This window comes from Schistosoma haematobium, chromosome 1 (genome assembly GCF_000699445.3).
Source record: "Schistosoma haematobium chromosome 1, whole genome shotgun sequence".
NCBI classification, from domain to species: Eukaryota; Metazoa; Platyhelminthes; class Trematoda; order Strigeidida; family Schistosomatidae; genus Schistosoma; species Schistosoma haematobium.
The window spans coordinates 49,707,468-49,731,990 of NC_067196.1; the positions used below are offsets into that span (position 1 = coordinate 49,707,468).

General features: G+C 40.7%; 1 protein-coding gene across 4 annotated transcripts; it reads right to left on the reverse strand.

Annotated features, from left to right (window-relative positions):
• Nucleotides 1-646: 646 nt before the first annotated feature.
• Nucleotides 647-24,523, reverse strand: GSPT1_1 (Eukaryotic peptide chain release factor GTP-binding subunit ERF3A). 4 transcript variants are annotated; one of them, XM_051208959.1, is made up of 7 exons: nucleotides 18,559-18,749; nucleotides 18,477-18,520; nucleotides 18,339-18,441; nucleotides 17,557-18,301; nucleotides 15,761-15,889; nucleotides 13,448-13,596; nucleotides 1,553-2,307 (listed from the first exon to the last, which is right to left on the reverse strand). In XM_051208959.1, exons 4-6 carry the CDS (start codon nucleotides 18,091-18,093, stop codon nucleotides 13,561-13,563), a joined length of 702 nt encoding a protein of 233 aa, XP_051074367.1. In that variant the 5' UTR covers nucleotides 18,094-18,301; nucleotides 18,339-18,441; nucleotides 18,477-18,520; nucleotides 18,559-18,749; the 3' UTR covers nucleotides 1,553-2,307; nucleotides 13,448-13,560. The 4 variants fall into 4 exon arrangements, with proteins under 4 accessions (XP_051074366.1, XP_051074365.1, XP_051074367.1 ...); XM_051208958.1 differs by lacking the exon at nucleotides 13,448-13,596 and having other exon boundaries at nucleotides 2,036-2,307; XM_051208956.1 differs by lacking the exons at nucleotides 18,339-18,441; nucleotides 18,477-18,520; nucleotides 18,559-18,749 and adding an exon at nucleotides 23,939-24,523 and having other exon boundaries at nucleotides 647-2,307; nucleotides 13,448-13,657; nucleotides 17,557-18,188.

Genomic DNA, 24,523 nt, shown 5'->3' on the forward strand with positions numbered 1-24,523 from the left:
AAGTGGACACGCCATGTCAACCACATACTGGAAAATGCTGGCACTTCACAGAAAACCGAGAAATTAGACTCAATGTGGAGAATCATTCTGGACAGTTTCGACATAAAATGCTCAGCAACTCAGAAGACTGTGCAACATGAACAAGGTCCTATTAGGAAAGCATCACGGAAACGCAGAAGACCAGATATTCTACAGGTAGACCCAAAGAGGAGAACATACGTTTCCGAAGGAAGATATCAATGATGATATCTCAGCACTTACCTGTATATAGTAACTAACCATATTTTTTTTCTTTTTTTTAAGGGGGAAGGTGTTATGAACGGGGAATTAAGAAGCCCAGACAATTAAGAAAGCTATTTTCTTGGGACGTTATTGCATTTCATTCAAACCCTGTAAAACACTTATATCTATTTTTGTCCCTATCTTATTCTACATAACACGAGCTTTCGTTCTATGTATCATTCACTAGCATACCCTTTTTTGTTCCAAAAATATTGTAATTTAAACATAATATTTTGCACTATATTTTCTACCCTAATTCCCTGTTTCGGGCATAACTGTATTTTTCCAAATTATCGTACGTCGTGGTCAAGATATGCACTTATTTATTCATGTACATTTTTGTAGTAATCCGAATTCAGAGAATCCAGAGTTTAGTGTTCCAACTGTCTTGTCTTCTTTCACTTGTGAGCTTGCCAACCAATCAGGATTTAGAATAGTTCTCTCTACCCCGATCGAACTCACGCGTATTAGACTCAAGGTTAAGCCACTCAGCCTAACGCGTCAAGGTCATAATTTAGACTAGACAGACCAAGGTCAAGTCATAACAAGTATCACGGGGTAAAAGCGATTCAAGGTCATAACATTAACATTCACGTGTTTCATTTATTTGGACTTAAATAATCCTACTTGTAGCTGTAAGTTGTGGGAGACACAAAAGTTTCGTTTATTTATTGGAGAAATACTAGTCAAGGTTTGAGTACGGAGTGAATGGTTTTAATAGATACTGCTGACTCTAGCAATATTTCAACAAGTGAAAATAAGTACTAAATTTGATGTTTTGGATAAATAACGATGTATTTTCTTCAGATTTAGAGCATTTATCCTGAATATGTCCGGAGATAACGTATAATATGGTAAAACCACACAGCAGGATAAGTCATACAGTAGTACAATGTAATATTGGAACTTAAAAAATTTATCTGATGACATTTTGGCCAACAAAAGCCATGAGCAATTATTTATGTACTTACCTATTCGATTCCGTTTAGTGGAATTAATAGTGACAAGTCCTTTTCTATTGCCCCACAGATTGAATAGACGTATTCGGGAATATTTATAACGTAACAAGTTGAGGGGACATTGTGTATTTTAGTAGCATACTGACGTCCATGTACGAAATTGATCATGAGCAATTAAGTGACACGGTTAATTATTTCATCACAACTTAGTGGGAGTAGGGTAAACCTAGTGATAATAATTGGGTTTTTGGTTATTAATCAACTAATTTCAACCATGTACTGACAGATATATGGAAAAGAAGTCTGTCTTTCATTACTAATATCTGATTTTCCGAAACGGTCAGCAAGAAACATTCCCACTGATTACAGAAATTACTCTTTAACTCTATAATTAGCAAAAATAAAGTTAGACAGCTCATTAAAAGTTTCACTTCAAAATACTCATTTAAATCAATTATTCGCAGCAAGTTAATAGTAACAGAACTGGGAATTCAAAGTTAAAATATGGGAAGATGGATTTAGCTGGCCAATCCTTCAGAAAAACAGCAATAATTAGCTATCTACGATCTGAATAAATTTCTAAGATACTTTGACAATTTGATTACCTTTCACTTTATTATCGAAAAACGTTTTCCATACAACACATTGACAAACATTCAATACACCGATGGGGCTTATTCCAACCAAACTTTATCTTGTTCATCCAAACTGTAGATTTTACCTTAGTTAATAAAAAACTATTTCAATAATAACATAAATAATACGATTTGAATAAACTGATAAAAAAACGAACGCCAGAGCTGAAAATACTTAAATTAGTACAAGTGGAGACTTGACAACTTCAAATCACATTCAAGTGAAAAAGATCAAATATAAATACCATATTTACGAATTTGGATAATAATACTTTTTGTGGATCGAAACATACATCATTTCACTGGTCAGAAGGGTTTAAAATTTTAACAACTTTCCCAATGGCAATTGTTTCCCCTTTATCACGTAAAGTGAAACGTCCTAGTGGTGGAAAGTTTTGAAATGTTTCTAGACAAATCGGTCCACCTAAAACCTACAAAAGTTAAGTACAGATACGTTAGTTTTGGGAATTTGTAAAAATTACTAACTGCTAATAGTAAACAGATTGAAACATACAAAACCCATTACAATTAAATACAATCGGACCCAGCCAGAATGTTTTACATATTGTAGAAAGGATAATGAAACACATTTACGTCAGATTAGCGAAGGATGAATGCATAAAACGAATAACCCAAATCAGGTTTTGGAATAGGTTACTAGTAGATGTATAAATAATAAGAACATGAGAATTAGGGAAGTTCTTGTAGAGATAGTGAAACATAAAATATATTTCAGGACGAATATGGTGATAAGTAAATACACATATTTTAGTGCAGAAGACCGCAATCTTAGAATAACTAGAATAAATAAAAAGACTGTCTTAGATCCACGAAATGTTTATACATATAGATATGTAAATACTCAGAGGTTCTACAACAAATAAATATTCTATGTTAAACTGATTTTTAAAGTAATGAACTTAATAATAACAATCGAATCGCGACGCGCAGGCACAAAAAATTACAGGTTTAATACAGCCATATAGTGAGAATTAGTACCAACCAATAGGAAAGCATGTGCATATCCATCAGCGTTTGAACAAACAGTTCTACAGAAATTTGACGCCAAGTACACAGAAGACATGTATGAAAATTCTATTTGAAATAATCTTAGTCGTTGAAATTTAGATAATTTCTACGTTTTATCCAGCAGTCTTGTAAGGACTTCTTTAGGGTAATAGAAAAACAGTTTACTAATACTCAATAAAATATTTACTTAAAAGTAAGTCCAGTTATAATAAACAAATTTCTCAGGTAGTGTATTATAACTACTTAGCAACTTAGGAAGCTGTATTTAGAAGCATTGATATTAATTTGCAGTGGATCACTTAAATAAATATTTCGTGATTGAAATTCGATTCAAATTTACTTTCCTTGCTTCAGTCATAAACGTTGGATAGTACCATTAAATCAAGAAAAAATAGATGGTGAAAGTACTTGTGGCCACTAAACATAAACCAAATTACGATCTAATTGCTAGTTATTATTTATTTATTTATTTGAACACAAATATTGGTACAAGAGGGCACCAAATATATATGCGCCACACAAAACAATGAGGATTTAAAGACAAGGAAAAAGAAAACAAAGGTAAGGAGGGTAAAAAAGAATAATAAGGAAGAGATTGGTGTAAGGTAGTGTAATAATAATAGTGGTAATAATGGGGGAACGGAAAGGTACAATCAGAAGAAATCCTTCAGTTAAGGAAGATACAACCATTATTTTTTATGAAGAAAGTAAAAGAAGGTTACAGCAGGATCGCCACTGGCTTCTATTCTGAGCCATATCTGATAACGTCTCTAGCCACTGTGTTGCGCTATCTCTCGGACCCCAGCCAGGGAGTCGTAAAGGACCAAAAGAAGTCAGCCCTTTGCAGCTTTCTTTCATGCCACGACACCATGTCATACACTGACCACCTCTCCGCTTTTTCCAACCAGTCCTAGCGTCGGCAAATAATGCACGACGTGGAATTCTCTGGGACGACATTTGTAGAACATGTCCAAGCCACCGAAGTCGGTGTTTCAAGATGGTGACACCAATTGTATTATCGTCTCTGTGCCCGGACACACGATACCGAACCTCTGCATTACTAACATGATGTTGCCACTGGATGTCGGCAATCCTTCGGAGACAACGATGATCGAAGACAGAGAGTCGTCTAACGTCCTCAACTCGGAGAGGCCAGGTTTCACAAGCATGGGGCGAAACTGCTCTCACCGACGCGCTGTAGATCCGAACTTTTACAGCCAGACTAACATCACGAAGGCGCCAAAGATGGCCCAGATTAGCATAAGCCGCTCCGGCTTTCACTATACATGCAATGACCTCATCACTCACGCCACCACCAGCACTTATGCAGCTACCCAGATACACGAACTTCTCGACTACTTCTATCTGCTCACAATCCAGGGTGAATACAGGATTAGAATCCTGCCAGTCTTGTAGAAGTACTTTGCACTTCGAAGGTGCAAAGCACATACCATACCTATGGACACTGATTGCCAACTGATTAAGTGCGGATTGCATGGCTTGGGCATTATCGCACAGTAAGACAATATCATCCGCATATTGAAGGCCGAGAAGTCTTTCTCTAGACAACAGATCCACACCGGTATTACTTACATCCATCAGAGCTGTTTCCAGAATGTCATCGATGGCAAAGTTGAAGAGGAATGGTGAGATTGGGCAACCTTGTCTAACCCCACTGCTCGAATGGAACAATGGAGAGAGATGGTTGTATGCCCTCACTCTGCCTGAGGTGTTTGTATATAGTGGTTTTAGGATGTTAATAAACTTCTCAGGCACATCCTTCTTCAATAGACAATCTCAGAGAACAGTCCTATCAAACGAATCGAAGGCAGCCCTGATGTCAAGAGACACTACGATTGTTGGCGTTTGATAAGTATGACGGTGTTCTAACATTTGACGGAGAGTGAAGATATGATCAATACATCCTCGACCGGAACGAAAACCAGCCTGCTCCTCTTGAGTCAATCTTTCTCGGGTTTTGAACAACCTACGAAGTACGATAGTTGTTACAGGAACGACGTGAACAGTTTTTGAAGATAGGGACAAATATCGACTCATTCCATGACGTTGGTACACTCCCTAGTTCCCATATCTTTGTAAACAACGTCGTCAGTTCCTTAGTCAGAAAGTCACCACAATCTTCAAAAAGAGCCGGAGGTAAGTCATCTGGGCCAGGTGATTTGTAACGCTTCAATTCTGCCCATCATCCAAGACGTCGATGGATGTTAGTGATTGGCATCCCATCATCCTCACAGATTGTTTCACTCACACCAGACTTCTTGCTGCCAGTGGCTCGGATGAGTTGGAAGAGCTTCCAGTAGTTACCACATGCAGCTGCTGCTTCCAGCTCATTAGCACGCTTCAACCACCAGGCTTCTCGGTCCTTACTCAAGCTTTGCCCAATTTCGCTACGTAACATCCTTCGTTTATGGTCAAACTCACGGTTACCCGGAGTACACCGACGGGCTTCAATGAGTTGTAAGGAAGCTGAAGAAACCCAATGCTTATAAGTGGGACGTTTCGCGAAGCCGCAAGTGACTTTACTCGCCATTTTCATGGTGTCATGCAATTGCAACCAATGCTCGTCTATACTTTTCGGTGGAATGGTAGCTAGCCTAGAAACTAGCTCGGTTCGATACTTACTTGCAACAGAAGTTGCAACCAGCTTGCTAACATCAATCCGTTGGTGGCGGTCACTTCGTTGGCCACTGAAAAGTAAGGTAAGATTGGCGCAGACCAAGGCATGGTCAGAGTCCAGATAGGTACTCCAAAAGGAGCGGCAGTCTTGTACACAACCACGCCAGCGGTAGCTGATCGCGATGTGATCAATCTGAGTCCAGGCTTCAGATGCAGAGGGGAGGACGCCAGGAGGCACATCGGCGATGACTGTGCCGGAAGTTAGTGCTGGCCAGAAACAGGTTGTGGTCTGTGCACAGTTGCAGTAGACGGTCTCCGTTATCTGTCCTGCGACTAACAAGTCCCCATCAGCCACCTAAACGACTCTCTTCTGTGCCTAGACGCCCGACCTGAGCATTCAAGTCTCCGGCTAGTACTACAATATCTGTCGAACGCACTTTCTGGAGAAGAACAGTTAAATGGTGGTAGAATTCATCCTTGATTGCATACGGGCTGCAATCTGTCAGAGCATAGGCGATGACGGAAAGACATTGTTTCTCACGTCCATTTCTTCTCACTTTGATGGAACTTTCTGATCTAACAGCACATAACCGACTTTTAATGGGGATCCAATCGATTAGTGCTGCCTCAACTCTAGCGCTTAGTGCGACACCAACGCCAGCAAGATCAGACGATGTCACAGGGTCCCCAAATAAGTGCACGTAAAACAAGCTTTTCGAAGCGACAGATGAAGAGCGAATTTGTAGTACTTCACCAGAGTCTTGAATACGGGTCTCGGATAGACAGCAGACATCGATATTAAGAATTTCCAAAGACATAGCCAGCCCTATCTGTTGTCCGACTTGCATAAGTGTGCGAACGTTGGAGGCAGTCAGTTTGAATGGTACACGTGGTTTCAGAAAAACAACATACAATTTTCAACCAGGCAGTGACTTGAGAACGTTTAGAGAGAACCGAGTTTCCACCATAGACGAGTTGCTGTATAAGTCGAAAAAGTAAGTATAAACAGAGTGGGAATAAACGAGGGTGAATAATGATGCAGTAAATAATAATAATAAAAATAATAATAATAATAATAATAATAATAATAATAATAATGCGAGTCACTTGATTGTTATTTGGAGCGAGAGGAATATTTTTCATAAGTAGATGGTTTATCATGTTTTTGTGTGCAGGCTGAGATACTGCCCGGGTGCCCAAACCGAAGCAGGTGGTTTTCTTAGGGGGCCACACCCCGAGTCCTTGACCTGAAGGTCTAACCCACAAGGCAGTGGAGCATCGTGAGTAGATGCAGTCCCATGGTAGCCGGTGACCAAGGAATTGGTTCATAGGCCATTTGTTCCCGCAGGATACGGGAGCCCATATGCACCACTGGTTTGGGATCCAGGTTACAGCGCCGGACATTCGCTTTTCGTCCTCTCATTTTCGTAAACAACACCCCCACCACGAGAAGGCAGTGAGTAGGACTTCCCTGGCAGAGGTTGTATACGCGTGGCCATGTGAAAGTATTTCGAGAGGGAGGGCGAACCCACCCCGCTCTCGGCCATACCAGGGCATTTGGGGGCTAAAATACAGAAGACATAATGCGTCGCTTCTTAGATGTTACTCATTAGGTGTCAAACTAATCTTTTAAGCGATATGAATACATGATGTTCTACGAATGAAAACCTACAATAATGTATCGTCAGATAACGAAATAGACTAGGTTTAATTCCAGTCAGTCAGCTACAACGTAGGACCAGGCACATATGTGCATCGGTCCAGGTTGCCATACCGCATCAGCACAACAAGATGAACACCGGATTCATAGCAGTGGTTAGGTCAAAGGTAGTAATATGTAAGAGAAAGATTGCATATAGAGATATAGTACAAGAAGAAAGAATTGGTTCGTAGAAAGAAAGATATGAAGCGATTTTAATCTCTCAGTTTAAGGGAAGACAGGGTGTGTATACACCGACGCCATTGTGATCGATTCTGAGCCATGTCACCAAGAGTCTCCAATCATTGTTTACGATAGTCACGCGGACCCCAACCAAGTAGACTGCATCTACCAACATGGCTCAGACTAGAAGTTAGTGACTTCAAGCACTGATGCCACGTTTTAGTTTGGCCGCCCCTAACTTTCTTCCAACCATTTCCAATACCGGATAGCATTGCACGTCGTGGTAATCGGTGTTCAGGCATACGTAACACGTGGCCCAACCATCTCAGTCGATGAAGATTCATAACCTCATCAACTGATTTACCATCATTCCCTAATACCATGAGTCTAACTTGACTATTACTTACCCGGTGATTCCAGCAATATTTCTAAGGCATCTGTAATCAAATACTAGTAGCTTACGAGTGTCTTCTACTCTTAAAGACCATGTTTCGCTGCCGTAAATTAAAACAGAACGGACTGCTGCACAGTATACTCGTCCCATAATTGATAGGAGGATATCTCGCCTTCGCCATAGGTGACGTAAGTTGGCAGAAGCCAAACGAGCTTTTCGAATCCGTGCTGAGATTTCGTCCGATACCAACCCATTAGGGCTGATCAGACTTCCAAGATAAGTGAAGTTGTCAACGCGTTCGACTACTTCACTCCCTATCCTTAGTTCAGGTGTTGACGCAGACCAGTCCTGAAGCAACAACTTGCATTTAGAGGGAGAGAAGCGCATTCCAAACATCCTGGCATTGTTGCCCAGTGCTACCAGAAGACTCTGCATTTTATCAACGTCTTCACCAAACAGGACTATGTCATCTGCGTATTCTAAGTCGATAAGTGGACCTCCTGGAAGGAGATCAATACCCGAGAACTCAGTCGACGAGAAAGTTATTTCCATCAGTAGATCTATGATGAAGTTAAACAAAAATGGGGAAAGTGGACAGCCTTGACGGACACCACTTGAGGTTGCAAAAGTAGATGACAGCTCGCCATAAGCTCTGACTCGACTAGTAGTGTTCGAGTAAAGAGCCTTTACAAGGTTTATGTACTTCTGGGATACGCATTTCAATGACAGACACTGCCGCAGAATCTCGCGGTCTACAGAGTCAAATGCTGCTTTTAAGTCAAGAAAGACCACCATTGTCGGACGCCTATAAGTATGCCTATGTTCTAGAACCTGACGAATGGTGAATATGTGGTCGATGCAGCCACGACCAGGTCTAAAGCCAGCTTGGTTCTCTCGTGTTTGCAGTTCACGAGTCTTAGTTAGGCGTCTGATAATTATCGAGGCTAGTATTTTAGATATTATATTAGTTAAACTAATCCCTTTGTGGTTGTCACAGGATGATTTTGACCCTTTTTTATATATTAGGACGATAAGTGATTGTGACCAGTTAGATGGGATAACGTCTAACTCCCAGATTTTAGATAAAATATTAGTCAACCTAATCGCTAAAATTGGACCACCATCCTTAAAGACCTCTGGAGCCAATCCATCTGGACCAGCTGCCCTTCCTCGTTTCAGATTAACTATAGCCTTCTGAACTTCAGCGAGAGTTGGGGGACCTACTTCAATGTTCCATTTATGCTGTCTGGGAATGGAGGGTAGTTGTAGAGTAGCTGAAGGCCAGCTGAACTGTTCTCTGAAATGTTCCACCCATCGTTCTTAACGTCTGGACTGAAAGCAGATGAGGGTGTCGTCTTTTTCCGAAATAGTCTGACTTACACTTGACTTATTAATTCCAGTTTCTTTTATTAGTCTGTAGAGCTGTCTTGTGTTCCCTATAGTCGCCGCTTTTTCCATCTCTTTTGCTTTCGTTGCCCACCACTGCTCACGGTCGTTTCTTAGACTTTTTCTTAACCTAGATCTGATTTGTTGTCGCTCTTCATCATGTTCAGAACCTGATGGGACGAGTTTGCGAGAATCCATCAGTGTGATAGACTTTGAAGAAATCCATTGATTCTTTGTAACCCTGTGGTTTAAATCACTGATAGATGTCACTGCTGCTTCCACAGCTGTTTGTATGGCTTTCCAAGCAACAACTGGGTCAACCTCGTTTTCAGAACTACCTAATCGTGACCTCAGTTGTTCCTGGAACCTACTTTTGGTTTCCTCGCTACTCAGTTCGGTTCTAATGGGTCTTTTAATGTGGCTTTTTTGCGTCCAGTGAGGCGCAAGCAGATGCGTGTCCGTATTAGGGCGTGGTCGGAGTTCAAGCAGGTACTCCAGAATGAGCGACAATCTTCTACCGACCCTCTCCAATGATGACTGATGGCAATATGGTCTATTTGAGTCCATCGCTGGTTTAGTGTAGGGGGTCGCCATGTTAGACGATGTCTCTCCTTATGCTTAAAATTTGTGTTTGCTAAAAATAAGCGATTGTCTGAGCACAGTTGCAGCAGACGGTCACCATTATCTGTTCGCTGTGCCGGAATGCTAAAATATCCACCTAAATGCCTTTCTGTTTGGTTTAAGCTACCTATCTGAGTATTAAAGTCACCCCCTACGAGTACTATGTCTGAGCGTTTAGCTTTCTAAAGAAGTTCGGACAGCTTTCTGTAAAATTCATCTTTCACATCATCTGAGCTGCAGTCAGTGGGAGCGTAGGCAGAAACGACGAAAAAGCAACGACGTGTGTCCCTATCCTTCCGAGTTTTTACGGAGCCGTTTAGCCGAACAGCATATAGACGACTGTTGACGGGGATCCATTCTAGCAGTGCTTGTTCCGCCCTCATGCTTAGTGCTATGCCTACACCTGCCAGTCCACGAGAACTGGCCATCGGGTCACCAGATATATGTAGGGTGTATCTCGTTGGCTCTCCGTTTTGCCGAGGTGAGGTCAAGTGAATGACCACACTGGAATCCTGTATGGGTGTTTCGGAGACACAGCATACATCAATGGAAAGAGACTCTAGGGTTTTAGCCAAGGAAGCCTGCTGACCGATTTGACATAGAGTGCGTACGTTGAAAGCTCCAATGTGTAGTTTGGAGCGAGGTTTCAGTAGACCTGGGACAGAGTTTTGAGCACTAGAATCGTTGGCTATGGTGACACTTGAGGAGGAAGCCGAAGGAGGAAGTTTAGAGTGGAAAGTCGATGTAGGAGGAATAATAGGAAGGTTGATTATGAATACAGTGGTCTCGAGTGCTGTTAGAGGTATGAGGGCGGTTATCACTTCCCGGTTGCCCACACCGTGGAAGGGTTCTTCTGGAGGTACCTGAAAAGGAAATTGGATTAGAGGCGGTCTCAGTGACCTGAGAGCGTGACCGCAGTGCCCAAGGGACAACTGCTTGAGGCCGGTCGCGCACGGCCTTTTCGTGGGAGGTTTTTGACGTGTTAGCTCCGTTCTTCAAAGGGCCTTACCGCCGGAGACGGAAATCCGTGAGGTAAGGTGAGGTGTGCATTTTTAGGGTCGACCTTTTCTAACCCCACCCCTCCTTGTGGGAAGGCAGCATCGCTGTCATGCTGGTTGTCTGAAGGAAACACCTTACTGCTGTCACCTCTGTACAGTCAGCAGTACGACTTCGCCTTCGGACCTTGGGTTTGTCGCTTTTAGTCTTACCGCTCTTCAACCGACCTGTCTGACATGGTAGGACCTTGAGGAACGGTTGTTCCTGCCAGTATAGCTCGGTTGCTTCATCACGATAGGCAAGCCCGACCACCACGTCAAGGTAGCAACAACGGTCGGGTTTAATTGGATGCCAAATACATAAATTCAATATAGAAACAACTGTTATTGGAAAAGAATTTTTACTTTTTCTTACAGCATATGATATTCATAGCACTGACTCAATTTAAAGCTCATTAATGCTGCGAATATTATGTTTCATATAAACATCGAAAAAGAAGTGGATCTGCAGAAAAAACATATTTCACTTTTGCCTATCGACAACTGTTGCATAATTTTTGAATTACAGCATTCAACAGTTAGTTGAATGTGAAGATAGTCATTCAATTTGTAAACTATTGTTCAATATGAGGTAATTAAGAGTGAATATCTTATAGTCCATGGTCCATTTTGTGTTCCGAGAATCCAACTACGCTAGTAAATCGCGAACAGTTTTTCATAGCTTAAAATCATAAAAAAGATTACCTTTGAATCAGTCAGTCAGTAACAACGTAGAACTTCGTACGTACGTACATCAGTTCGAGTTGCCACACCACACTAGCACAGACATGCAGTTGTCGATTCAAATCCTGTAGTGGTAGAGGTAGTAAGTGTATAAACAGCAGTCGGGAAGATTAGGGTTTGGAGATGTTACTTAAAGAGCATAATCCAGTGAAATAAATTTGGAAAGAGGAAAAAGGGACATGAAGAATTCAGAAGATTAGAATTTGGGAGAACACAGAGAGTGGATGCACCTGCGCCATTGCAAACGATTTTGAGCCATGTCATTCAGGGTCTCTAACCATCAGTTGCTATCATCTCGTGGTCCCCAACCAGGTAGTCTACACCTACCAACATGACTCAGTCCACTTGTCAGTGACTTCACGGACTAGTGCCATGTTTTGGTTTGGCCGCCTCTAGCTTTCTTCCAACCTACTCCATTACCACTGAACATAGCACGTCGAGGTAGTCGGTCGTTGGGCATACGTAACACGTGTCCCAGCCATCTCAACTGGTGAAGTTTCACTACTTCATCAATTGATTTGCCATCCTTACCTAGTACCCGTTTCCTAACAACTGTGTTACTTACTCGATGGTCCCATGATATACGAGCAATATTTCGAAGACATCTATGATCAAATACTAGTAACCTACGAATATCCTCTACTCTTACCGGCCATGTTTCACTGCCATAAAGTAGGACGGGACGAACTGCTGCACAGTAAACACGTCCTTTGGCTGATAGACGGATATCTCGCCTACGCCACAGATGACGCAAGTTGGCAAAAGCTAGTCGAGCCTTCTGTATCCGTGCTGAGATTTCGTCACACACCAAACCACAAGGGCTGATGAGACTTCCAAGATAAGTGAAGCGGTCGACACACTCAACTACTTCACTCCCTATCACTAGTTCAGGTGTCGATGTAACCCAATCCTGAAGCAACATTTTGCATTTCGAGGGAGAGAATCGCATCCCGAACATGCTTGCATTGTTGCTTAGAGTGGTCAGAAGACTCTGCATTTTGTCAGCGTCTTCACCAAATAAAACTATGTCATCAGTATATTCCAAGTCAACAAGTGAACCTCCCGGTACAAGTTGAACCCCTGGAAATTCAGATGAGGAGAGTGTTATCTCTAAAAGTACGTCCATGACAAAGTTGAACAAGAATGGGGAGAGTGGACAGCCCTGACGAACACCACTTGAGGTAATCAATTCTGATGACAGTTCGCCATAAGCTCTCACTCTACCAGTTGTGTTCGAGTAGAGAGCCTTTATAAGGTTAATGTACTTCTTTGGTACTCCTTTCAGTGACAAACACTGCCATAGAACCTCACGATCAACAGAGTCGAATGCCGCCTTAAGGTCGAGAAATACTACCATTGTGGGGCGTCTGAATGTGTGTCTGTGTTCTAGAACCTGACGTAGTGTGAATATCTGGTCTATACAACCACGTCCAGGTCGAAAACTGGCCTGGTTTTCTCTAGTCTGCTCTTCACGAGCTTTGATTAGGCGTCGAAGTATTATTGAAGCTAATATTCTAGACACTATATTAGTCAAACTAATTCCTCTGTGATTGTCGCAAGAGGAATTTTGTCCTTTCTTATAGACTGGTATAATCAGTGGTTGAGACCAGTCAGATGGGATTACGTCCAGTTCCCAAATTCTACCTAAGACCTCGGTTAATCTCATTGCTAATACTGGACCACCATCCTTAAAAATCTCAGGAGTAAACCTGAATGCTACAAGGAGAAAGGAATCATTAGACAACGAAAACATATTATTTTTCATGGAATCATATATCAAATGTACAGAATACGATTAATGAAAATGATATTTTATCTTCATAGATATGTGTATTATTACTCACCTCAAATCGTACAATAGCAGCATCACCCGCTTTGATAAACCTGGGATAAATTTTCGTTTTTTCATTAGTCTTTTTGTCTAATAGACAGATGATCTTACGAATGGATACTTCTTTCATACATGTGTGAATATGTAGCACAGCCATAAACCCTGAAGAAATGATAGAGTCATACTGCATAATCAGTAGATGTGCATCAAATAGATTTGAAACCTGTAATACGCAAAAGATCAAATATACTGGTTTTCTAGGGTTTTAAATCTTTTTAGTATATATAGTGGAACAATTAAATACGTATTCCTATCTAAATCCATGGAGGTTAGTATTATAATTATATTACCGACATCGATGTGGTTTTTTGAACAATAAGTACCGTACCGTTTGGGAGAAAGAGCGTTTATAATAGAACAGTTCAGAAATGGTCTTTTAAGACTTTTTTTAAATCAGATACATGAGAAAGACCGATGTTAAGTGAAACAGTGATTCAGGCTATATCTTTGATAATCATCAAATAGTATATTAAGTGCACAGAGGAAGGTCTCCTAAAACGTTCACACATTAATGCAGATTGGACAATTGATAGGATTGGCTATGTTCCAGAATGAGTCGATAATTGGCCCAATCTTTGAAATGCTCCACGTCTTTTCTGTAACAACTATCGGGGATCAAGTCTACTTCCGATTGCGTCCAAACTATTGGCTCCTATCGTACTTAGTAGGTCGTTCAAAACCCGAGAAAGATTGACTCAAGAGGAGCAGGCCGGTTTTCGTTCCGGTCGAGGATGTATTGATCATATCTTCACCCTCCGCCAAATGTTAGAACACCGTCATACTTATCAAAGGCCAACAGTCGTAGTGTCTCTTGACATCAGGGCTGCCTTCGATTCGTTTGATAGGACTGTTCTCTGAGATTGTCTATTGAAGAAGGATGTGCCTGAGAAGTTTATTAACATCCTAAAACCACTATATACAAACACCTCAGGCAGAGTGAGGGCATACAACCATCTCTCTCCATTGTTCCATTCGAGCAGTGGGGTTAGACAAGGTTGCCCAATCTCACCATTCCTCTTCAACTTTGCCATCGATGACATTCTGGAAACAGCTCTGATGGATGTAAGTAATACCGGTGTGGATCTGTTGTCTAGAGAAAGACTTCTCGGCCTTCAATATGCGGATGATATTGTCTTACTGTGCGATAATGCCCAAGCCATGCAATCCGCACTTAATCAGTTGGCAATCAGTGTCCATAGGTATGGTATGTGCTTTGCACCTTCGAAGTGCAAAGTACTTCTACAAGACTGGCAGGATTCTAATCCTGTATTCACCCTGGATTGTGAGCAGATAGAAGTAGTCGAGAAGTTCGTGTATCTGGGTAGCTGCATAAGTGCTGGTGGTGGCGTGAGTGATGAGGTCATTGCATGTATAGTGAAAGCCGGAGCGGCTTATGCTAATCTGGGCCATCTTTGGCGCCTTCGTGATGTTAGTCTGGCTGTAAAAGTTCGGATCTACAGCGCGTCGGTGAGAGCAGTTTCGCCCCATGCTTGTGAAACCTGGCCTCTCCGAGTTGAGGACGTTAGACGACTCTCTGTCTTCGATCATCGTTGTCTCCGAAGGATTGCCGACATCCAGTGGCAACACCATGTTAGTAATGCAGAGGTTCGGTATCGTGTGTTCGGGCACAGAGACGATAATACAATTGGTGTCACCATCTTGAAACACCGACTTCGGTGGCTTGGACATGTTCTACAAATGTCGTCCCAGAGAATTCCACGTCGTGCATTATTTGCCGACGCTAGGACTGGTTGGAAAAAGCGGAGAGGTGGTCAGTGTATGACATGGTGTCGTGGCATGAAAGAAAGCTGCAAAGGGCTGACTTCTTTTGGTCCTTTACGACTCCCTGGCTGGGGTCCGAGAGATAGCGCAACACAGTGGCTAGAGACGTTATCAGATATGGCTCAGAATAGAAGCCAGTGGCGATCCTGCTGTAACCTTCTTTTACTTTCTTCATAAAAAATAATGGTTGTATCTTCCTTAACTGAAGGATTTCTTCTGATTGTACCTTTCCGTTCCCCCATTATTACCACTATTATTATTACACTACCTTACACCAATCTCTTCCTTATTATTCTTTTTTACCCTCCTTACCTTTGTTTTCTTTTTCCTTGTCTTTAAATCCTCATTGTTTTGTGTGGCGCATATATATTTGGTGCCCTCTTGTACCAATATTTATGTGTTCAAATAAATAAATAAATACATCGTGATAATTAGTTTTATATGCTCTGAACAAAAGGATTTATTTAAAGTAAAAAATAATTACCTGGCAGAAATTATTCGGGGAACAAAAACAAAAACCAGGATTGATATCTTCCTCGTCAATATTCCTCAGTTTTAACTTACAATGTTCTCCAGCAGAAGCACAATTGACTTCCACATCTCCGATATACACCTTTAAAATCAGATAAATTTGAACTTAGGGTAAAGTAACACAAAATAAACATTTTGTCGAGTGTCGAATGTTACCGATGAAATTTGGAAAGACAAACACATTTAACTGGATATAATTTGTAAGTCTGTCAGGCTTTTAAAAGTAAGTGGTTACCAATAAAACAGAGTAAAACATCAAATAATAAATCCTACATGGAAACTAAGTTTAATGTTATAAATTATTTTCTTTAAAACTGGATTTATAGCATGTGTAACTGTAATACGGTTGTATGAAGTTTTGGGCCTAAGGAAATTACTGTTTATCTATAGTTATAATAGACACTAGGGGATACTTTAGTATCCACTTTTAACATGTTATTTTTAAATCCTTTACAAAACAACCAAAAATTTAGAAATACGGCGCTAGAAACGATACGAGTTGATTTGGTGACATTTTATTTGTTGAATTTTTTAATTGGTGTTTAAGAACCCTGGTTAATAATTATTCTTATTTATACAAAATTCTGATGTTTATACACATATACATGACTTTGAATTATTACAAATTTGAATAGCGAGGAAAAAAGATATTCCAACCCATACCTATATTTAACTCATATCAATACTTCTCATTTGCAGTTTACTTATTTAAACATACAGAAATTGGTACAACGAGGCACCAATAATATGTGCACCACACTTCTGTATTCGATGTGTGGGGCTGAAATACTGCCCAGGTGTCCAAACCGAAGCAGGTGGTTTTCTTAAGAAGTCACAACCCAAGTCTTCGACCTAAAGATCTAATTCATAAGTCAATGGAGCAAAGTTAAGAGATGCAGTTCCATGGCAGCCGGTGATCAATAATTGGGTCGTACACTATTTATTCTCTCAGAATCCTGGATCCTATGGACGCCATTGGTCCTCTCAATTTCGTAAACAACACCCCGGTCGCCAAAAGGCAGTGAGTGGGACTTCTTTGGCGATGGATATATACGGATGATCATGTCAGAGCATTTAGAGAGGAAAAGCTAACTCTCGTCACCCTCGGTCGTACCACGGCATTTGCACAGAGTGTAAAGTTTGGGAAGTATGAAGCACAGCGCTTCTGCTGATTTATACTTATTATAAACAGGCAATACATGTTTTAAATGTGGTTGCCTAACACTCAAAACATGTAAATGATTTTTATGACCTAATATTATATTTAACAGAGCAAAACGATTATCCGGATTAAGTATTAGCATTTTCTGTGAAGATGAATATATTTTAGAAACCAGGGATATTCATAAATAAAGATTGCTTTTATTAACGGGAACTTAGTCGTAATTGCTGTTCACCAATTTAATAACCTTAACATCAAATACATTCCAGAAAATTAAAGGGTCTACCTGAGGATCTGGATTCAAAGATGAGTTACGAAATAAAGTTTATTGGACTAAGAAACGAACACAAACGAGAAGCGAATCGGCTTGACAATGGTTGAAGCATGAATAGAAGGATGAATTTCAAGTTGGCATCACTTACCGAAGCGACACGTGACGTGCAATAAATTAGTCACTATATCACAATACTAAACATTGTGTGGGTTTTTAGGACTACCGCTATTTCTGTAATCACTTTAAGATGATACTATCTGCACAGTTTAGACTCCATGTTTGTATAATTTATGTATAATGCAATGAGGTTTACCTGCATAACTTCCACGTTCAATTTATTGGGTAATAATACTATCGTTTGGCCTTTCGATACTGATCCAGATTCAACTTTTCCAGAGGCAAATGTACCCATTTCTTTGTATCTGTCGGTGACGGTAAATCTTAAAGGGCCGTCCGTATTCCGTGGAAAGCTGGGGAGATTATCGAGGTGCTCCAGTAAACTAGGACCTCTATACCACGAGCATACTGATTCGTCTGGAATATCTCGAAGAAACGCTCCATTATATCCTGAGCACGGCATACAATATACGTCATTCTTTATGTCAAACCCTATCTTCTTTAGATATGGTAAAATCTTGTCCTTGCATTCCATGTAACGAGTTTCATCCCACAAAACGGTTGGATCATCCATTTTATTGACTAACACAATTAAGTGTTTAACACCGGTAGTTCTCACTAACAAAGCGTGCTCTCTGGTTTGTCCGCCTTTGTCAAACCCTGTTTCGAATTCACCACGCCTAGCCGATATCACAAGTATGGCGATATCGGCAATTGCTGCACCTGATATCATGTTGGGTACGAAGGATTTGTGACCAGGAGCATCAATTAAGACAAATCGTTTTTTAGAGGTTTCGAAGTAGGCTCGACCACATTCAACCGTTTTACCTTTATCGCGTTCCTCAGGGTTTGTATCCAAAGCCCATGACAAATACCAACTCTCTCGATTTTTTCTCTTGCTTCACGCTCATACTTCTCCAGAGTTCTTTTGTCTACCATATCTACAAACTATGGATACACAATGAAAATTCATCGAACCTGTCAGGTACAGTAGGTGACCTCCAATTGTTGATTTTCCAGCATCGACATGTCCAATAAATACCAAATTAAGTGTGTCTTTGTCCGGAGCGATAGCTATGGTCTAGGAAACTAGTATGAGATTAGAAAAGTACGTACATTTTTGGGGAGGTCTTCATCTTTTTCAGGTCCAGCTTCTGTTTCTGAAAATACCATTAATTTAAGATGTTTAAATACTTACCGTCATCAAGCACATTAATGAATTTTACGGTTTGGGTAGATGGTTCACTTTCCGTATTACAAGAAATCAGTTCCGTAGGTTTGTAGTAAAATGGCTGACCAGGTATAAACTCTGGTGCATTTACATCTAACTGAGATAACTTGGTAGTAACAGAACCATTTGGACCCAATTGATCCTCCCACGATGCCATCGGGTTTAAATGTACCACGACCCCTCAAGGACAAATCTCACATAGTTCAAATGGTTATGAACAAAGCAGCTTTCGTTAATCGAGCTTCCTCGTACTGCAACGATGAGTCGCCAAGGAATTAAGGCAGGGATTTGGGTATGTAAAAGAAACAGAGGTTAAAGAAACACCTCGTCCTAAATTTTTAAGAACAAATCAGGTTTCTTTTTGAAGAACGCCTGTGAAGTTGATTGAACCACTTCAGACGGTGGCAAACCCATAGACCTAACCGTCAACAAAAATTAGAAATTATTCCTACAATCACGTTTGCTATAGTGTACTTCTAATTTCCGTGTATGCCCAGGTATGACCGAGGGTGGAGAGAGTTAGCTCTCCCTCTCGAAATGCTCTCCACATGATCGTGAGTATATTGCTACTACTACGGAAGTCCTACTCGCTACCTCATTGCGACCGGGTTGTTTTTGAGAAAGTTAGAGGAAGAAAAGCGAATGTCCGGTGCGGATATGGAGGATCCACCTAAGGGGTTTGGATGACCCTGATTTCAAACCAATGGTACCCACCAGCTCAAGAACCTTGAGGGAGCAAATGGCATGTGAAGCTATTGTTGATCACCGGCTACTATGGGACCGTGTCTCTCGACTTTGCCCCACTGACTTATGGATTAGACCTTTAGGTTGAAGACTCGGGTTGTGGCCGTTTAAGGAAACCACCTGCTTCGATTTGAGCATCTGGGTAGCATTCCAGATCTCACACAAACCAATCGGTGACTACCAAAGGGAAGACTTTTTGCTTTAACTCTCATCTAGACAAATCTTACTCACAATCATTTAATAACATTCGTTTTTATTTTTTATACTACGTCACTAATGCTCGTTTCGCGTATGTGGTTTTTCAATACATATGGCAGCACTTCCATGGTGAAAACTTGAACGCTACCAGCGATTACGAATACTGAAACATTCAGAAACCACGTATGCTATTCAAACTGGCCTCCTAAAACGTTCACACATCAATGCAGATTGGACAATTGATAGGATTGGCTATGTTCCAGAATGAGTCGATAATTGGCCCAATCTTTGAAATGCTCCACGTCTTTTCTGTAACAACTATCGGGGATCAAGTCTACTTCCGATTGCGTCCAAACTATTGGCTCCTATCGTACTTAGTAGGTTGTTCAAAACCCGAGAAAGACTGACTCAAGAGGAGCAGGCCGGTTTTCGTTCCGGTCGAGGATGTATTGATCATATCTTCACCCTCCGCCAAATGTTAGAACACCGTCATACTTATCAAAGGCCAACAGTCGTAGTGTCTCTTGACATCAGGGCTGCCTTCGATTCGTTTGATAGGACTGTTCTCTGAGATTGTCTATTGAAGAAGGATGTGCCTGAGAAGTTTATTAACATCCTAAAACCACTATATACAAACACCTCAGGCAGAGTGAGGGCATACAACCATCTCTCTCCATTGTTCCATTCGAGCAGTGGGGTTAGACAATGTTGCCCAATCTCACCATTCCTCTTCAACTTTGCCATCGATGACATTCTGGAAACAGCTCTGATGGATGTAAGTAATACCGGTGTGGATCTGTTGTCTAGAGAAAGACTTCTCGGCCTTCAATATGCGGATGATATTGTCTTACTGTGCGATAATGCCCAAGCCATGCAATCCGCACTTAATCAGTTGGCAATCAGTGTCCATAGGTATGGTATGTGCTTTGCACCTTCGAAGTGCAAAGTACTTCTACAAGACTGGCAGGATTCTAATCCTGTATTCACCCTGGATTGTGAGCAGATAGAAGTAGTCGAGAAGTTCGTGTATCTGGGTAGCTGCATAAGTGCTGGTGGTGGCGTGAGTGATGAGGTCATTGCATGTATAGTGAAAGCCGGAGCGGCTTATGCTAATCTGGGCCATCTTTGGCGCCTTCGTGATGTTAGTCTGGCTGTAAAAGTTCGGATCTACAGCGCGTCGGTGAGAGCAGTTTCGCCCCATGCTTGTGAAACCTGGCCTCTCCGAGTTGAGGACGTTAGACGACTCTCTGTCTTCGATCATCGTTGTCTCCGAAGGATTGCCGACATCCAGTGGCAACACCATGTTAGTAATGCAGAGGTTCGGTATCGTGTGTTCGGGCACAGAGACGATAATACAATTGGTGTCACCATCTTGAAACACCGACTTCGGTGGCTTGGACATGTTCTACAAATGTCGTCCCAGAGAATTCCACGTCGTGCATTATTTGCCGACGCTAGGACTGGTTGGAAAAAGCGGAGAGGTGGTCAGTGTATGACATGGTGTCGTGGCATGAAAGAAAGCTGCAAAGGGCTGACTTCTTTTGGTCCTTTACGACTCCCTGGCTGGGGTCCGAGAGATAGCGCAACACAGTGGCTAGAGACGTTATCAGATATGGCTCAGAATAGAAGCCAGTGGCGATCCTGCTGTAACCTTCTTTTACTTTCTTCATAAAAAATAATGGTTGTATCTTCCTTAACTGAAGGATTTCTTCTGATTGTACCTTTCCGTTCCCCCATTATTACCACTATTATTATTACACTACCTTACACCAATCTCTTCCTTATTATTCTTTTTTACCCTCCTTACCTTTGTTTTCTTTTTCCTTGTCTTTAAATCCTCATTGTTTTGTGTGGCGCATATATATTTGGTGCCCTCTTGTACCAATATTTATGTGTTCAAATAAATAAATAAATACATCGTGATAATTAGTTTTATATGCTCTGAACAAAAGGATTTATTTAAAGTAAAAAATAATTACCTGGCAGAAATTATTCGGGGAACAAAAACAAAAACCAGGATTGATATCTTCCTCGTCAATATTCCTCAGTTTTAACTTACAATGTTCTCCAGCAGAAGCACAATTGACTTCCACATCTCCGATATACACCTTTAAAATCAGATAAATTTGAACTTAGGGTAAAGTAACACAAAATAAACATTTTGTCGAGTGTCGAATGTTACCGATGAAATTTGGAAAGACAAACACATTTAACTGGATATAATTTGTAAGTCTGTCAGGCTTTTAAAAGTAAGTGGTTACCAATAAAACAGAGTAAAACATCAAATAATAAATCCTACATGGAAACTAAGTTTAATGTTATAAATTATTTTCTTTAAAACTGGATTTATAGCATGTGTAACTGTAATACGGTTGTATGAAGTTTTGGGCCTAAGGAAATTACTGTTTATCTATAGTTATAATAGACACTAGGGGATACTTTAGTATCCACTTTTAACATGTTATTTTTAAATCCTTTACAAAACAACCAAAAATTTAGAAATACGGCGCTAGAAACGATACGAGTTGATTTGGTGACATTTTATTTGTTGAATTTTTAATTGGTGTTTAAGAACCCTGGTTAATAATTATTCTTATTTATACAAAATTCTGATGTTTATACACATATACATGACTTTGAATTATTACAAATTTGAATAGCGAGGAAAAAAGATATTCCAACCCATACCTATATTTAACTCATATCAATACTTCTCATTTGCAGTTTACTTATTTAAACATACAGAAATTGGTACAACGAGGCACCAATAATATGTGCACCACACTTCTGTATTCGATGTGTGGGGCTGAAATACTGCCCAGGTGTCCAAACCGAAGCAGGTGGTTTTCTTAAGAAGTCACAACCCAAGTCTTCGACCTAAAGATCTAATTCATAAGTCAATGGAGCAAAGTTAAGAGATGCAGTTCCATGGCAGCCGGTGATCAATAATTGGGTCGTACACTATTTATTCTCTCAGAATCCTGGATCCTATGGACGCCATTGGTCCTCTCAATTTCGTAAACAACACCCCGGTCGCCAAAAGGCAGTGAGTGGGACTTCTTTGGCGATGGATATATACGGATGATCATGTCAGAGCATTTAGAGAGGAAAAGCTAACTCTCGTCACCCTCGGTCGTACCACGGCATTTGCACAGAGTGTAAAGTTTGGGAAGTATGAAGCACAGCGCTTCTGCTGATTTATACTTATTATAAACAGGCAATACATGTTTTAAATGTGGTTGCCTAACACTCAAAACATGTAAATGATTTTTATGACCTAATATTATATTTAACAGAGCAAAACGATTATCCGGATTAAGTATTAGCATTTTCTGTGAAGATGAATATATTTTAGAAACCAGGGATATTCATAAATAAAGATTGCTTTTATTAACGGGAACTTAGTCGTAATTGCTGTTCACCAATTTAATAACCTTAACATCAAATACATTCCAGAAAATTAAAGGGTCTACCTGAGGATCTGGATTCAAAGATGAGTTACGAAATAAAGTTTATTGGACTAAGAAACGAACACAAACGAGAAGCGAATCGGCTTGACAATGGTTGAAGCATGAATAGAAGGATGAATTTCAAGTTGGCATCACTTACCGAAGCGACACGTGACGTGCAATAAATTAGTCACTATATCACAATACTAAACATTGTGTGGGTTTTTAGGACTACCGCTATTTCTGTAATCACTTTAAGATGATACTATCTGCACAGTTTAGACTCCATGTTTGTATAATTTATGTATAATGCAATGAGGTTTACCTGCATAACTTCCACGTTCAATTTATTGGGTAATAATACTATCGTTTGGCCTTTCGATACTGATCCAGATTCAACTTTTCCAGAGGCAAATGTACCCATTTCTTTGTATCTGTCGGTGACGTTAAATCTTAAAGGGCCGTCCGTATTCCGTGGAAAGCTGGGGAGATTATCGAGGTGCTCCAGTAAACTAGGACCTCTATACCACGAGCATACTGATTCGTCTGGAATATCTCGAAGAAACGCTCCATTATATCCTGAGCACGGCATACAATATACGTCATTCTTTATGTCAAACCCTATCTTCTTTAGATATGGTAAAATCTTGTCCTTGCATTCCATGTAACGAGTTTCATCCCACAAAACGGTTGGATCATCCATTTTATTGACTAACACAATTAAGTGTTTAACACCGGTAGTTCTCACTAACAAAGCGTGCTCTCTGGTTTGTCCGCCTTTGTCAAACCCTGTTTCGAATTCACCACGCCTAGCCGATATCACAAGTATGGCGATATCGGCAATTGCTGCACCTGATATCATGTTGGGTACGAAGGATTTGTGACCAGGAGCATCAATTAAGACAAATCGTTTTTAGAGGTTTCGAAGTAGGCTCGACCACATTCAACCGTTTTACCTTTATCGCGTTCCTCAGGGTTTGTATCCAAAGCCCATGACAAATACCAACTCTCTCGATTTTTTCTCTTGCTTCACGCTCATACTTCTCCAGAGTTCTTTTGTCTACCATATCTACAAACTATGGATACACAATGAAAATTCATCGAACCTGTCAGGTACAGTAGGTGACCTCCAATTGTTGATTTTCCAGCATCGACATGTCCAATAAATACCAAATTAAGTGTGTCTTTGTCCGGAGCGATAGCTATGGTCTAGGAAACTAGTATGAGATTAGAAAAGTACGTACATTTTTGGGGAGGTCTTCATCTTTTTCAGGTCCAGCTTCTGTTTCTGAAAATACCATTAATTTAAGATGTTTAAATACTTACCGTCATCAAGCACATTAATGAATTTTACGGTTTGGGTAGATGGTTCACTTTCCGTATTACAAGAAATCAGTTCCGTAGGTTTGTAGTAAAATGGCTGACCAGGTATAAACTCTGGTGCATTTACATCTAACTGAGATAACTTGGTAGTAACAGAACCATTTGGACCCAATTGATCCTCCCACGATGCCATCGGGTTTAAATGTACCACGACCCTC

Bases quoted from the DNA above. Each gene is read 5' to 3' on its own strand.
- GSPT1_1 (XM_051208956.1), bottom strand. From the start codon at position 18,093: ATGATATCAGGTGCAGCAATTGCCGATATCGCCATACTTGTGATATCG. The intron at 15,890-17,556 runs GTAAACCTCATT...CTGATTTTAAAG, and splicing joins TGAACGTGGAAGTTATGCAG to GTGTATATCGGAGATGTGGA. The intron at 13,658-15,760 runs GTAATTATTTTT...TGCGTATTACAG, and splicing joins CCCCGAATAATTTCTGCCAG to GTTTCAAATCTATTTGATGC.